Source organism: Bombus pyrosoma, linkage group LG6 (assembly GCF_014825855.1).
Source record: "Bombus pyrosoma isolate SC7728 linkage group LG6, ASM1482585v1, whole genome shotgun sequence".
NCBI lineage: Eukaryota > Metazoa > Arthropoda > Insecta > Hymenoptera > Apidae > Bombus > Bombus pyrosoma.
In genome coordinates, this window is record NC_057775.1 from 3,468,628 (window position 1) to 3,484,248 (window position 15,621).

At 47.9% G+C, this 15,621-nt stretch overlaps 1 protein-coding gene across 6 annotated transcripts in view; it reads left to right on the plus strand.

Moving 5' to 3' along the window:
• The window catches only part of LOC122568389 (AT-rich interactive domain-containing protein 2), a 55,188-nt gene that overhangs the window by 19,637 nt on the left and 19,930 nt on the right, over positions 1 to 15,621 (plus strand). For 5 of the 6 annotated variants that reach the window (XM_043728072.1, XM_043728068.1, XM_043728067.1 and 2 more), the window contains exon 3: positions 11,108 to 11,205. In XM_043728072.1, the coding sequence (XP_043584007.1) occupies positions 11,108 to 11,205 (98 nt within the window). Of the gene's footprint in view, positions 1 to 2,228; positions 2,248 to 11,107; positions 11,206 to 15,621 lie in introns of those variants that run through there. The other variant, XM_043728070.1, reaches the window with a different exon arrangement.

A 15,621-nucleotide genomic window follows, 5' to 3' on the forward strand; every position in this document is an offset into this window, starting at 1 on the left:
AAATGCCAAATTTTTCGAAACGCTGTTTCTGGCTAATATCTAATTTTTCATGTATTCTCATCGTTCAATCGCAAAACCGATCTTACCACTTATATAATCTCTTACGTGTACGTTGATAATATTATTAGTGTACACGCTATACATGCTAGCCTTTATGCGCATGCCATTCGATACGAGAAATCTCGGAATTTCGCAGGCGATCGATCGCAGCATTCGAATCAGTTAAAAAAGATCCTTTTTTTTTTTTTTTTTTCATTTGTTTGACGTTAACGAACAGACCGTTTGTTCCTATACGTCGAACATCGCGAACAACCACCTTCGAGTAATATTATTTATTTAGATTTTATTCCGGAAGGATGAAATTTTGTTTCTACGTTGATCAAGCATTTCTCTCTTTCCTTCCCCTCCCCCGTCCCCTTTCTTCTTCTTCTTATTTTGTTTTCAGGGAAAACGCTATAAGCCATTAAAGTCTTAAATCTTTGTTTTTCTGTGTATCGACTGTCTGTGCATCGAACAACTGAAAATACAATTTGAACGTAAAAATTGATTCGAAGAGCAAACTCGTTGCATGCATTAGATAAAGACGACTGATCTCTCGCGGAGTGTAGGAACAACAGCGCTACCAGATCCCGTCTGAGAGTAGTTACCGCGTCGTTACAGCATCTGTGATAGCGTTGCGATCGTCTATGGTAGAAGAAGGAGCGGCTGTTCTTCTGTCGTCGCGAATTACGTGGCCTCTCAACCGCGCGCATTGCGTATTCAATTGTCGTTGACTGCGTGCACGTCTATTACGCGGACGCGACCTCTATCCAACTACTACGCGTACCGTGAAACCGAACGCTCGGCGTTCATCGGACCGTCGATCGAACGATTACGCGCTACTAAAGTATAGGATATCGTAATTACCGGCAATTATCGGGCAAGTTGGCTGCCACTGTGACCAATTTCTCATACAGGTGATGATATATAGCAGCGTTTATTACATCGTATTGTTTCGAAGCTGTGGAAATCTTTTTGGGAACACGCCCTACGCTTAACGCGAATTCTGCTTTTCCGCTTTCAAGAGCTGTACACATTACGTACAATTACGAGTCGATCTTTCTCGATATCGTGCTGGTGCCATATGTTTCGCCGAATCGTGCGATGTAATTACGGAAGAGTAACGAGATCTATCTTATCATAATGGTACAACGCGATAGAATATGGCTGGTAAAACAAGCCCGAACATAGAGCGTCGCGGTGTTGGACAGAAGGCACGCGGAGAATCGAAATTTCGCCGCTGCAAATCCTCGATCGATACCAACATCATCATTCGATACCGCTCGAATTTCAAAATATCATTCCGAGTCCACCTCGCGCACCAATATGCCAAGGCTTTGAAAAACACTCGCATCCGTCCAAGTTTCATCGGCGCCAACTTGCGAACCTGCCTGTACGCTCTTCGTACGAGCAAGCAGCGTCCCTTACGCGTCAGCTGCGCCTACCAACCCTTGAAGCAGCCGTCGATGGTTTGGCGCGGATATCGAGGTCATCCTGGGCTTTCCGTATCGGGCCGCTACTTCCGTTCGCTGCTATACGCTCGTGCCTGCTCCCTCGCGAGTGCTCTGGCGCACATAGTTAGGCAGCCAGACGCGCATACGCGCTCGCTCTCGCTCTCTCCCCCTCCCCCGAGAGAGGCACCGGCGAGAGCTCTCCCTATACGTGTACGCACGCGAAGACTTCTTCGTCCGTTCGCGTTCATTCAGAGTTCACAGTCAGTCAGTCACCAGCACACCTCCACCGATCAGCTGATCCCGACGACGACGGCAGACTGCGCGTCGCCAACCCCTCCGCCCTCCTACCCTTCTTCTCCACACCCGTCCCTCCTCCTCCACCTCCTCCTCCTCCTACCTCCCACCTCCTCCGCCACCTCCTCTTGCTGCTGGTCGTTCTACTACTACTGCTGGTACTGATGCCGGTGCCGGTGCCGGTGCTGGTGCTGGTGCTGGTGCTGGTGCTGGTGCCGGTGCTGGTGCCGATGCTGGTGCCGATGCTGGTGCCGGTGCCGATGCTGGTGCCGATGCTGGTGCTGGTGCCGATGCTGGTGCTGGTGCTGGTGCTGGTGCTGGTGCTAGTGCTGGTGCCGATGCTGGTGTCGATGTTGGTGTTGGTGGTGGTGCTGCTACTGCTACTGCTGCCCCCTCACCCTCTGGTGGACGATCAGCTGACTGAGAACTGTCAGTCGTGTGCCTGCGAGCTCACGCGATGGTGAGGCTCTCCGCACGATCCGAGTTGCTTGCTTTTTGCTGTACAGGACCGCGACGCGAGACGACGCGCCGCGCCGAACCACGCGACACCGTGTCCCGTGCCGCTGTCCTCGCTTACGCGAAATCTCGCCGACGATTCGGTTACCGGCCGTCGTGCCAGAAACTAGAAAACGATACGGCTAACTGTTGGGTGCGGTGATTCGAACGCAAAGGATATGGGGTAAGAAGGTTAATAGTTAAGGTTATAGAACCTTCGAACGATACGCGTGCATCCATTTCGATATTTAACTGATCCCAGCTTGGTCCACCGTTTCGGCACAAGTTGCCGCTAATAGAATCGCTGTCATCTCTTTGCCTTTTTCTTTCGTTCGAACGAGAACCGCGTTACAGAGAACCGAATGGATACTTTGTCGTCGGACGGATACTGTTTCTATCTTGTAAATAATAGAACTCGCTTGTTCCATTTAAAAGTTTTAACTTTAAGCGTAAACTTGAAAATTCAACGTCGAAGAATTGGCTTTACGCGTATAAAGAATTTTGCGAACAAATCGCTTACGTGATTTCGTGCCTCGAGTACGCCGATCCTGAAATTCCCCTAATTGGTACTCGATACTCGAGATGCTGAGAAGAAGTTGCGATCAAAGTAGGTTTGTGCTTGCAATTAACCACGTTGTTTGGATTTCTTGCTCGTATCGTAGAGTCGCGCGGAAACGGAGAAAAACGATCGCCGTGATTTCAAGTAGATCTCGAGTCGAACGTTCACCGGGGTGGTACTTGCTTGGTCGGTATTCTGCGAACAGAGTCTTTGGCTTTCTTCGTTGCGTTTATTCTCGATCATCGCCTCTGGAATTTATAATAATCCATCGGTGATCCGTGTATCGTCTGGCAGATTCGAAAATCGATAAATTGGCAGGCGTTTCAGGCCATTTCGTTGCGACAGACGCGCATTGTACAAAGAGACGTTCGTCGGATCGTAAATTTAATCGTAGCTGATTTTAACGAGACGACGGTAACAGTTATAAGCGACTGTACGCGCTTGATATTTGCGAGCAGTTTGTATTTCTTGCAGATTTATCTCGTTCTTAAAGAAGAACGCACTTGTATCAGCATTTTTTATTAAAACCCTCGATCGATCTCCTCGACTTGGTAGCTGTAAAAACATCACTTCGTAAAACGTATACGTACGCTGTATATACGTGCGTTATATATTTGTTATAACGTTTTCACACTGGTTAATTAGATTCGAATATATGAAACGCAGTATCGTTTACTAGTAGTTTTGCATGACTAGAAACGTTCAATACCGTGGAAAGGAGGCGTACAACATACGTGCAAATACTTTTTACAGCCACTCTACGCACGTTGCAAACGATAGAAAATCGCTGCAAACGAAAACGGATGCGTTGATCCGTAGGAACGCAGCTCGTCCCAAAAATATGCCGACGAATCGTGGATACTATGTCTGGCGGCATTGTCGAGATCGCTGGTCGTGTCGAACGGAACATCGAAAGTAGAACGTCGATGCAAAGATTTATCCTCTTTGTGTGTGTGCGCGCATGCGTGCGTGTGTGTATGTGAGTAGCGTCTTGCTGTCGATTTCGAGCCCCACGTACGATACACACGGCTGCACTGCGTCGGCTACATCTACCGGTTTCGCCTTACTTTACTTCATAGTCGATGAGAGACAGATAAATGCATCAGCGTGCTCGTAATTCCAACCAGTTCTCCGTATCCTCGAGCAGAGATGGGGCGATTGGAAAATATAAAACGCGAGAAAGCCGGGAATCAGTTCGCTGTTGAAAAACTAATTCATCGTTGGTAATAATTGTGGTAAATACGTGATATATTTTGCACGGGAGGGGGGGGGGGAGAAGAACGGAGAATCGCATCGTTTAGCGTATCCTACTAGCAGCGTACTTATCCCACTTTCGGGCAAACGTACGCTTGCTCCATTTTTTCGCCGTTTCGGCTTGCGTTGATTCGTTCGAAAAATCCGAAGAAATTCTAATAAAGATATTGGCATATTCGTGTTAAAATCGTAGGCACGTAACTCGTGTCTAACGATTGCCTGAAAATAGTAATAAAATACCGCGTGTCGTGAACAACGCGAACAAGTTTAAATTCCTTTCATCGATCGCGACTAAAAGACGCGCGTCGCTCGAACGTTAGACAGAGATACGTACATATATTCGTAGATTACTTCTGTGACAGAAAAACGATGTTGTATTTGTTTCTTTGATTTTGCAAATACGTAAATAATGAAAAATATACAGCGACGTAATTACGTCGGATTAATTAACGCAAATAAGAAGATGAGTTGTTCGAACGGAATATATCGTTCGTATCGCTGCATGTACATGAAATATGTACGCGAGATTATGGATCGGTGAATTCAAATTGCGTACGATATTTCCTTCGGGTACGTGGCGTTAAAACGGTGAGCGACTAATGCCGACATATATGACCGTGGAAGGAACGAAGGGATCGTCGGCGCTCTATCCATTCGTTGGAGACGTTTGAAACGATCTGTCGGTGTCGGTAACGCGGTTGACCACCGGAAGGCCGCCACCGAGAAGCGATCTTGTAGACGAGGAGGAGCCGGCCAGCCGGCCGGCCGCACCATCGTACAGCGGGGATGATCGGCGTGATAAAGAGGCTCGACAAACGGTCGGTGGCCGATGTGATAGCCACCGGTGGCCGCCGCAGCCGATGTATCCGTTCAACGACGAGATCGAGACTGGTTAAAATCTCGGGTGCGTGGCACGCGGCGCGCGACGCGACGCTGGAAACGCGAAAAAGCCGAGCGATAGAGCGCGAAAACGGCGGCGCGCGCGGAGCCATAGGCCAGAGAGTGTAGCTGGCGGGCCGGTGCGGTGCAGCATGGACACCGGGGCGTTAGGGAGGAGGGAAGCGTGTGCGAGAGGGGGCGGGAGAGAGGGGCAGAGAGAGAAAGAGAGAGAGACCATGTCCTACCCCAACGAGCACGTGGTGGCAAAGACACTTTCATCGTGCAGTCCCTCGGAGGCGAACGAACACGTGGATAGCGTTCGACGCTCTCGAAGAACGTCTCCGCGCATGCGCTGTGTAATTCATACTGTCAAGGTCAAGCAAAGTCGTACGATTACAGCCGAGACGGGGGCATCCGCGTGTGCCGGTGCTGCTATGCTACCTAATCGGCGCCAGTAAATCGCGCCTATGTATATGTATACTTGGACTGGGATGTAATAATAGGCAGGAGGCAAGCGTCCTCTTCGTACGCTCTAAGACCCCGCGCTCTTGCTTCTTGCTGCTCTCGACGAATCGGTAGTCCGTGTCTGCGTCGTTCGCAAGGCACGTACAACTTGACGGAAATAAGAAAAGCACATTTTTTTTGGAAGCGTGGGATGCGGACTTGCGCGTTGCAAGCGCCAAAATGTCACAATTTGTCCCAGGTGTTAAGGCTACCGTAAGATAGAGTCGAAATCGTAAGTTTCAACTTTACAAGCAATTCTTTCGAGCTTGAGACACGCTTACTATATCAATTTGTCAATTTATCTCGGTATCTGTCGCTCTGTGCCGCCACACGCACACGCGCACGCACACACACACAAAATTATACGAAATGGTTTCTGTTCCTGTGTTTCTAGGCTCGTGGCAGGCGCTTCTGCAAACCTTACACAGGGGGCTATTCAGGGCGAATGGCATGTTTTGCGTTATTGTTGGTTTCGTCGTGCGGCGCGCTCGACAATGATGGCGCTCGCGGTGCATTGTTTCTGGTGGTAAAAGAGGATAATGGTGTATCGAGCGTGAATGGCGTTGATGATGGATGTTACGCGTTGCATAGGTTATGTATTATGATTTTACTTGGATGACCGGAGCGGTAGGAATATGACTGGCGAGCATCGAATATCAATCTTTGGATGCCACTTTTAGTGGCAGTAAGTGCGCGTATATAAGCGTATATAAGCGTATGTAAGCGTATATAAGCGTATATAAGCGTTATATAAGCGTATGTAAACGAAACGTAGTAAGATGCGTAAGCGAAACGTGGTAAGATGCTACTGTAAGTGGTACGTGTTTATTTTACTGGTCGTTAAAAGCCGGTGATAGCGATGTTCGTTGGCGATAGTCAGCCAACCACCCGTTTTATTTTATTTCCAGATTGTAAAATATTAACGAGTCGTAAACCGGAAATCTAGCTTGTTTGACAATTCTTCGTTATTCTCAATTTAGCGTGGCCAGGTAACAATGAATTATTAAGAAATCGTAGGAAATAAATGACGACAAGGTGGTTGCAGCTTTTACGACCATGCTTATTTTTCATCGCTTCGTATTATACGTTGCACTCTTTTTATAATATAACATTATTATAAATTATACATGCTATTCTTTTTAGACTTTCTCTATATATTTTGCAAGAGGCGAATGATTTTTCAACGATTTCGTTCGAATGGCCGGAAATGCGTGTCCAATCGTGAATCTCTGAAATTTTCATCGTCGTTTCCAGCGTTTTTCATCCGTAACGTTTCAGTTTCTTGATACATGATACATTAATCGCATCGTTAGTCGTATTTCGTTCTTACGTGATTCCTTGTTTCCACTTATCGTTTCCTGATCTCTCTTAATTAAACGTCGAGTGGTGTGCGACGAGTTCGCGTTGGTTGTTTTACCAAAGCTGCTTACAGTTTGTCACGATCTGCTTCGTCTCCCTCTTTCTGTACGGTTTCTCTGGATCAAAGAAAAAGTTGCTGCAGCTCGAAGCAGATTCCTGTTAGCTTCTTTGTTGAGACTGGTAGTAACTACTTCTTCCAGGCGACTTGCCTCTCTTACCTGCTTCTCCCCTTCGATCGAACGAGGCGCTAGCCTTAGAGGTTCGAGCGAGTTCTCGTTGGCCATCTTTCTACGATCGTTGGGCCGGTTCTCCGCGAGGAAAGGAACGAAGAAATTTTTCAACGTACAAGTAACGTAGATAAGGCGGAAGAGCGTAACTCGCTTTACACTTTGATTCTAATTATTTTCATTTTATCGTGTTATTGGCCTTATACCGTATGTTACGTACTAGCCGATATAGGCGGTTAATTATAGCGCGCGATGCGATACCGAGTACCTGGGCGTACGTATTAATTGCACAGCAGCAGTTAACAATCGCAGTGAGAGATTAGCGTTTGTATGAAAAGACAGTGTCTGGCCGTGTTTTCGTTGAACGATATACCACCACCACCTAATACGACAGCTCCGATATAAATCGTCCCTGATAGATAAGAGATAGCACGCATTAACCGCTAATAAAAGGTTATCGAAGTTGAGGTAGTTCTTTATCAGGGAAACAGAGAACCGTAAGGCGCGAGGTATCCTAACGTCTGCGTTTGTAGAATGTCCGATAACATTGGCTAAACCATAAAACCTTGTCTGCGTGTGTTTACTAATGTAAATCTTTGCATCTCATTTTTTCTTTCTTTCTTTCTTTCTTTCTTTCTTAATTCCTTCTCAATTCTTTTTTCACGTTCTTATCGTTTTCTTACGCGCCAACGATTCCGCGTGCAAGGAAAACTCTTCAATGTCAGAGGCGTTGCTGTTGAGACTAATTTCTTCCATGTGAGAGAAGCAAGTTGCCCGGTGGAATTTATAGCGGACAATTTAGTCCGACGGAACGAAATGTTAGCGTTTCAACGTTACGAGTATCGACGATTAATTGGCGAGTTTCGAATTACGTTTGCTGCGTAGAACGTTCGACGTTGACAGATTTTGTCAGATTCGTGAAAATAATTAGGCAAACGGTTTCCCCGCGGAACGTGATCAAATATTCAACCTTGACGATTTTCGATTCTACGTTCGTGCGAATTCTCACGGAAGTTGCAATCTTCTCGCTGGATCTTTCCAGAAATCTTTTTCTTCGTTAGTTTACACGAATCAACGATTCTGGAAGATATACGGGAACGCGGCTCGTGCACGCGTTACTATTTGCCGTGCCAAAGCGATCCGTAACAGTTTCAGTCGCTTTGTCTCGTATCACGGCTACGTTTCGCGGCTACGTTTCGCGGCTACGTTTCGCGGCTACGTTTCGCGGCTACGTTTCGCGGCTACGTTTCGCGGCTACGTTTCGCGGCTACGTTTCACGGCTACCGAATGCCGTACAGCTAAATCGCAGTTTGGTAGCGCGATGTACTCTGTACTATACGCGGAGGATGGAACGCTTTCGTCGCGATTTTGGAAAAAATTGTACGTCGGCAATTCAGGTACAACTATTTATCGAAGCAGCGACAACGTTCAAAAAATTATTCCTACGCGACGCGCACGTCGAATTTAAAACGATGGATCGCCATTGATCTGTCTCGTATCGAAATATCGAAAATGGGATTTAACGTATGTTTACGTCGCTATAACGCGTAAAATACACGCTGTACGTTTCTATAAAAGCGTTTCTCCTTCGGGGATTGGCGAGTGATTGACACGTTGTAATCGAGTGTTTGTCGTAAGACGATGAATTGCAACGTTAGAGTTAATCGTGTAAATCAATTGTGAATTTGCACGTTCTGGCGCGCACACTTTGCGGAAACGTCTCGTTTCGCATCAGAGCTAGCAATAATTTAAGGTCCGCTTATATAACGCCGTACTACTAATTTCGGCTTTTCACGCGTTAAATGTGGCGGCAATTTTCACAATCGTGATCCAGATTTCGAAGGTCCGGATTCTAGTTAATCCGGATGCTTGGAAGAGACGGAATTGGTCCCCGGCTTCTCTCCTCCCTTATTTATCTTAAGCTGAACGTCTATTTCGCGCGTTAAGACGCGTCTAAAGACTGGAGTGGAGAGCAGCGGATCGAGTTCGTCGACAGAAGTAGGAACAGATTTTTGTTACAGCGCGCCAACGGCAAAGTGATCGCTGATCAATAGGCGAACGCTGCTAAGCGTTCCTCGCACCGCAAGTACGTATCGAGCGTTTCCCGATAAAAATACCGAAAGCGTTCGAACGATGCCAAAGACCGTGGGAACAAAATATACGACGACTAACTAAGCTACGCACGCTGCGCTACAGCGGAATTAAGACGAAAAGTACGCGTATGAAAAAGATATTCGCGGATGTACGATGCGTGAGATCGGTGGTGCGAAGCGTTCTGTCAGTTGCAGCGTGCACGAGTTCTTTCGACCGAGCGTTTCACGTTCATCGGCTGATCGGATATTTATCGCGCGACGCGTGCTGCGTTCGAGCGGTTTTGATGGGAGGCCGATGATGTCGCGAGGTCGTCCACGGTGGGGCGCCACATTCTCGATTCGTAAGGTTGAACGTCGGGACGACGAGAATAGCGAAGAAACGGGCGCGGATCCAGAGAGCACTGACCCAGTATGTCCGTCCGTCGTCGATTTCGCTACTCGCTTCCCCCGCTCCGTTCTTCCATTCTTCCGTTCTTCCGTTCTTTCGTTCTTTCGTTTTTTCGTTCTTTCGTTCTTCCGTTCGCGGCAAACGCGGCGCGCAACAGCGAAAGACCACCGCCTACCGACTATATTTTCTCGCACTTATTTTGCCCTCGCCGGTAATTGCTACGAAGCGACGATCGTCGTATTGGCGCTAGGTAACGTGCACCGACCCCGCTATGCGTCGATTTTATCCGCGAAGTTTAAGCGCCTGCAAGAACCATGCGAAGCGGATAAAGCGACAAAGCGTAGGTCGCTAGAAATACTTTTACGTATATCGATATCGATAGGGTGGTAGGGTGCGGGTTTCCTTGAAATTAACTCGCCTCGCACAAACGACGTAATTCGACGTTCCGCGAAGCAAATCTTCTTACGAACGTATATTTCGGATTCGATCGTTCGACGGTGATTAAGGAGAGACGTAGAATTTTACCTATGTATCTATTGTACGGATAACGGTGGATCGAAAGTTTTTCCCCCCCGTACGCTTACGTATCGACGTTGTCGCATACGTAATTTACAAAGCCGTACGAGGTAACCTGTCCGCGCGTATCCTACCAGACTCGTATCTCTTCCTTTTGTCTTCCTCTTCCGTTATCCCGATCCTCTACAAGCGCATAAAGTAATTCGCATTGTTACAACCTTTTACCTTTCTCCTTTCTTCTTTCTCCTTTATTCCGCTCCTCTCGACCTAATTTCCTCCTACTTCTTGCGATACCTTTCTCCGGATCACAGTCATCTCTCCGTCTTTCATTGCCGCCACGTATGCGTCGGCGGGAGCGCCGTGTATCGCGCGCCCCAAGAAATTTATGCACCGCGCCGGGTCGCATTTTATCTTTACGGCCTCCCGCTACCAGAAATTCCTCGGAAATCGTACGCGTACCACCCATCCCCACCCTCGTATCCTCGTATCCGTGCTCGCTCCGCCCGTTCGTATTCGGCGGATCGTGCGTGCCTGGTAGATTCGGCAGAACGGATTGGCGCTCGTTGCGCCAAAGAGGATCCGTCGCCTTTCTTATTCTTCTCGCCGATCCTTATTTCCCGTAGATAAAACGCGTCGCGATATCTTATGGGAACGCCGCGATCCTTGTTCGCGAGCAGTGCGAATACGTTTGCTCTACGAGGCGATCGTTAGCGCGAACAACGCTATTGTTCCCTGGCATCGATCAGAGTCACGTCCGATGGTTGGCTTAGTCGACGAGACAAATCGGTGGAAAGCAATTTTTACCGACGTTTCAATTCGATTTTCTCGCAAACGAAGATGTTTGCAGGCAAATTTCACCGTTTACTTCAACACGTAGCGCTCGACCCAAAACCGATCGTCTCTTGGTCGCAGAGAATATACGCAGCTTCGACGAAGCTTCGACAAAGCGAAACGCGTTGATCGCGTTCGCTTGCGTTTGTTCGGCAAACGTGGATGATACGTAGGTAGCACGTACTAAATCGTTTCTCCGGCGTTTCGTGTTGCAGGTGAATACCAGAAACGAGTGGGCGTCGTTATGCGAACAATTCCATCTACCCAATGGCTGCGTGAACAGCGGAGTTGGCCTTAAACAAATTTACCTCAGGTAAGTGGCTGAAACGCGTTCCTACCATCGATCGCTTTGTTTTAGAAGCTCGCCGAGCTCGAACATCGCGTAAGAGGCAAGTGTCGCATATTATCCTCTTATAAACGCGTCTATCTCTCGGATTCGAGCGCGTTTTAAGCAAAGTTTCAGAATTTCGGAAAGGATTGGATCAAACAATCACTATCCTCGATACTTGCGATTTCCACCTCGTTGCGGTACCGCGCAATATCGAGCTTTTCTTCGCCGCTCTACGTTATAACGTAGCGATCTGTGCGCGTCTATGCGTACAGCTGTACGGGAAGTTGCGCGCGAGAAACGTAAATACGTACGACACGAGGCGCCTATTTCGCTAATTTCCAAGTAAATAGACGAGATGGTAGTAACGCTTATGCTCGTGACGCGACGAGCGTAGCTATAATCCGTGCGTTCGTGAGCGAATAAACACGACCTTAATTCGCGCGTCTGTACGTCTCGGCGAATAATCTTCGATTTCGTCCACTTACGAGCGAGTAAAGTTCTCTACGAGTCTACGAGTAAATGAGTAAATTATATTTCGCGATACGAAATATCGCCATATATGCGACGAAAAGAGAACGTTTCGCGCGCCACGCTCTCGAGATTCGTTTTCGAAGGGGCTGGGCAAAGCGTAGGCGAAAAATAGACTTCGAAGCGGCGAGTAAGCGAGTCTGGTAGGAATTTGATTCGGGGTGAGCGAAACGCGAACGACCGTCGTGGCAAGACGCGATGCTCCATTATGTCTGGCAGTCCGCGAGCGTCTGCGAGAGTAGGAGAGCGGCGATGTTTTACCGCGCGGTCGGCACTAGTCGGCAGCCGCGTATCGGCACTCTGCTACCTACGCCCCACCACCGGCCGGCATTTTCCGTATCGTATAGTACGTACGTTCGTTCGTTCGTTCATTCATACTGGCCTCGCTGTGACGAGAGCCACGTGGTTCCTGAGTCGGTGTCCTCTCTCTCTCTCTCTCTCTTTCTCTCCCTCTCCCCCTTCCCCCTTCCCCCTCTCTCTCTCCCCTCGATTAAGCTCTCTCTGTGCAACCTTGTTACCGTGCGCCGCTTGCAAACAAGGACGCCGGTCGATTCTGTCGCTTCTTCGCCGGCTCTTTCGACGACGACGACGACGACGACGACGACGACGACTCTCGGGGGTCGACTTGGCGCGATCGCGACATTTCCAACCTATAGTTTCACGCAAGCGATAGACGATAGATCTTGCGGCACGATGTTTTCGTTGTTGATCTCGCGTCGCCATCCATCTATAACATAAATGTGTAGGTTCGTAACGGATAGAGAACCACATGAACTATCCGAACGTTGTTTATAAGGTACCGCATCTAGATCGTCGCATTTGCACTGGGTTCGCGAGTAGCGCTACAACTTGCACGGCCGTACTTTGCTCCAACTACCGTATAACTATGAAACGTAATACCGACCATAGAATAAAAATATGAAAGATGGAACTGTGTAGGCTAAAACGGAAACAAATTTATACGTAATAGGCTATATTTAGCGCGTTGCGGGTAAACTATTGCAACAAAATAAGAAAGCATAGCGATATCGAGCGGTAGTAGCAGTGGCATGTGCGTGCAGCAACAGCTCTCTTCCACCGATTTAGTATTCGCAAACGTTGCGTCCTTTCGACACCCACGCCAACGTTCGTCGATGTATCCGCGTATTCGATTTCCTACTTTACTTTTGCCAGAAACATTTGATTACGGTTAAACGTGGCAAGGAGCGTAGCGTGTTACGCAGAACGGTATACGTATTTTAATATTCTTCCGCTAGTTTTGCTCGCATCTACCGGCTAGAATCGCGGTAAACCGAGAACCTAGAATTTAAATACCTTTGGAAACACGAATACGAAAATATACCGAGTCGATACGATGAACGTTAACGTCTACGACTGTCGATCTTCGATATCTTAAATCTACCATAGGTGGATAATTGTAACCACCGTAAGTGGACATACAAGATCGCTCGTTGTTAAAAGCACTCGCTTTTAGTAATAACAGAACGGTGCTGTCACTTCGATTGTCCACGTCGAAGTTGATCGAAGAAAGTGAATATTTCAAAGTGTTGGAGTGAAAATTAGGGAAACGTTCGAAAGTAACGCTCGGTTTATCCGTCTTTCGATCGTGCACGTACTTTGGTTCCGATAGTTGCGATAGTTTTCGTTAGAAAGCGAACTCCGGGGATCGAAATTCTGCTTACGAGAAGAAATTGAACCGCTTGCGAGAATTATCGCGCTAACGTCTATTAACGTCTATCAACGTCTATTCGCAACCATTCGATCGCAACGATTCTAACAACGTAAAAGCGCTTCGTTGGTCGGATCGAACGAAAGGAAAACGTTGCCTTCCTCGTATAAACGCGCGGTAGTTGTACTCGAGGCAAATTCCAACGCTTTATTTCGCATCCGCCGTTCGACGTATATAATTATCGTAACGTTAAAGGCCTGCGCGATTTACGTATTTCCACCCGTTACCTTACACTTTGTAAATGCATCCGCTGTAAAAGATACTTGTTCGGATTAATCGGTTAACGCGTTCGCAGGTGTCGTAGCCTTCCGCGTGTTCGTGTGTTCGATCGACGTGAAATTACGTGGTTCGATGGAACGTAGTACGAAACTCTGAAGCGACTCGAACCGTTCGTAGTCAGGTGTTTCTATCACGAACGAATTTTTCCTTTCGTTGGAAGTAACAGGCAATCGCGAATAGTCAGCGACCAGATACGTTGGAAAACGAACGTTCGACCGTCGACGACCAGCTTTAAACGCTTTAGAACGCTTTTAAACGCTTTTAAACGCTGCTTTTAAAGCGGCTTTCGGCCGGCAGGAAATTACAAACTTGGAAAGCGTCGATTAATTCTGGTATCGCTAGCCGCTACGACGACGGTCTCCGTGGCGGTAATTGCTAACCGTCGCGAGTGGCCGACGTGTTCATTTTCCTTCGGTATCCTCATTTTCTCTTACGTCTTTGCGAAAATATATCGATATCGATATCGATATCGATATTGCAGTCACGCGCTTCTACGTATAGTTTGACACGGGTGTCGGACGTTCGTACGAGACCGTCCGTCTCGAACGCGACGCGAGCGCGATAATAGGTAAATATCGGCAAAGGAGGATCGGAGGAAAGGAAAAGAGATAAAAGGGGGACGAGACGAGAGCGCGAAAGTAGAGTAGAATTGGATCTACGCGAGAGACGGGAGTGGTGCACGGACGGACAGGGGGCCAGAGCGAACCGCTGGTCAAAGTGTCCGTGGTGGTCGGTCCGCGTCTGCACCGAGCAGCGGCCAATCAGGCTCTGGCTCGGTGCTTCGACGATCCACACCTTCCGTACTCTACGTCGTTGCATGAATGGATCCGTTGCATCTACCCCCCGCCACTTTCTTTCGCCCACCCACGACTACGTCTACTCTACTCTACTCTACTCTATTCTACTCTATTCTCCTCCCCTCTTCCTTTTTATCGTTATTATCGTTATTATCGTTATCAGTCGTGCTAATTCGTGACCGCTGTCTTTACGCGCGACGCTGTTTCCGTTTTGTTCGTTGCTGGTCGCGGTTAGTCTGCTCGGTGCGTCGAGTCGGCTACGACTGCTGCTTCGTGTACCGTTTTCCTCCCTGTGAAAATATTGTACATCGGATAAAGTAAGAAGCGGATGATTTTTCCATGTGTCGCAGCTCCCGAGGTATTTGGGCGACTCGTAGCTCGATTACGCGTTTACTCTTGACTAAAGTGATAACGAATCGATTGTAAAAATAGTAGGCCTCGAAGTGACCATTGTAAACGACCATATAGAATGTAACGCATTCGTTACAGTCTCGCATACACCTTTAAGCTCGCCCGATCTTCCTTTATAAACGGAAGACAAGCGGTGGTAATGGACACGGATGCGCAACTGTAGGCCGAATTCGCTGTAGCAGTACCGGCATTTTGATATTGCCGATATCTCGAGAACTAAGCTGTATCGAAAGACCGTCGAGATCGAAGAGCAGTTAGCTTTTCGAAAGTTTGCTAAAAGTCTGTATATGGAAACTCGAAGGAGTCGACGAATGAGAATGGAACGGAGGTTGTCAAAGGCAATGCGTTCGAGCGATATTTTCTTGGGTCATTAGCATTCTTCGAAGAGGGCACGGCCCAGCGTCACGTACGTTTGTATTCCGTTAGGTTCGGCGGCCGTCTTTCATATTCGTAAAGTCGATACGAAGAAACGATTGTTTATCGCGTTGACTATTGCCGAAACTAGATATTTCTTCGTCCGTCTCGTTTCGATGGACGAATAAAAGGGGTCTAAACGCGATAGGAACGGTAGTTAAGGTATTTTCGCCGATTTCTTGGCTGCACAGCCATGGTAAAGCGTGGTTCGGTCGGAAACAAATGCGTTAGGCAACAATT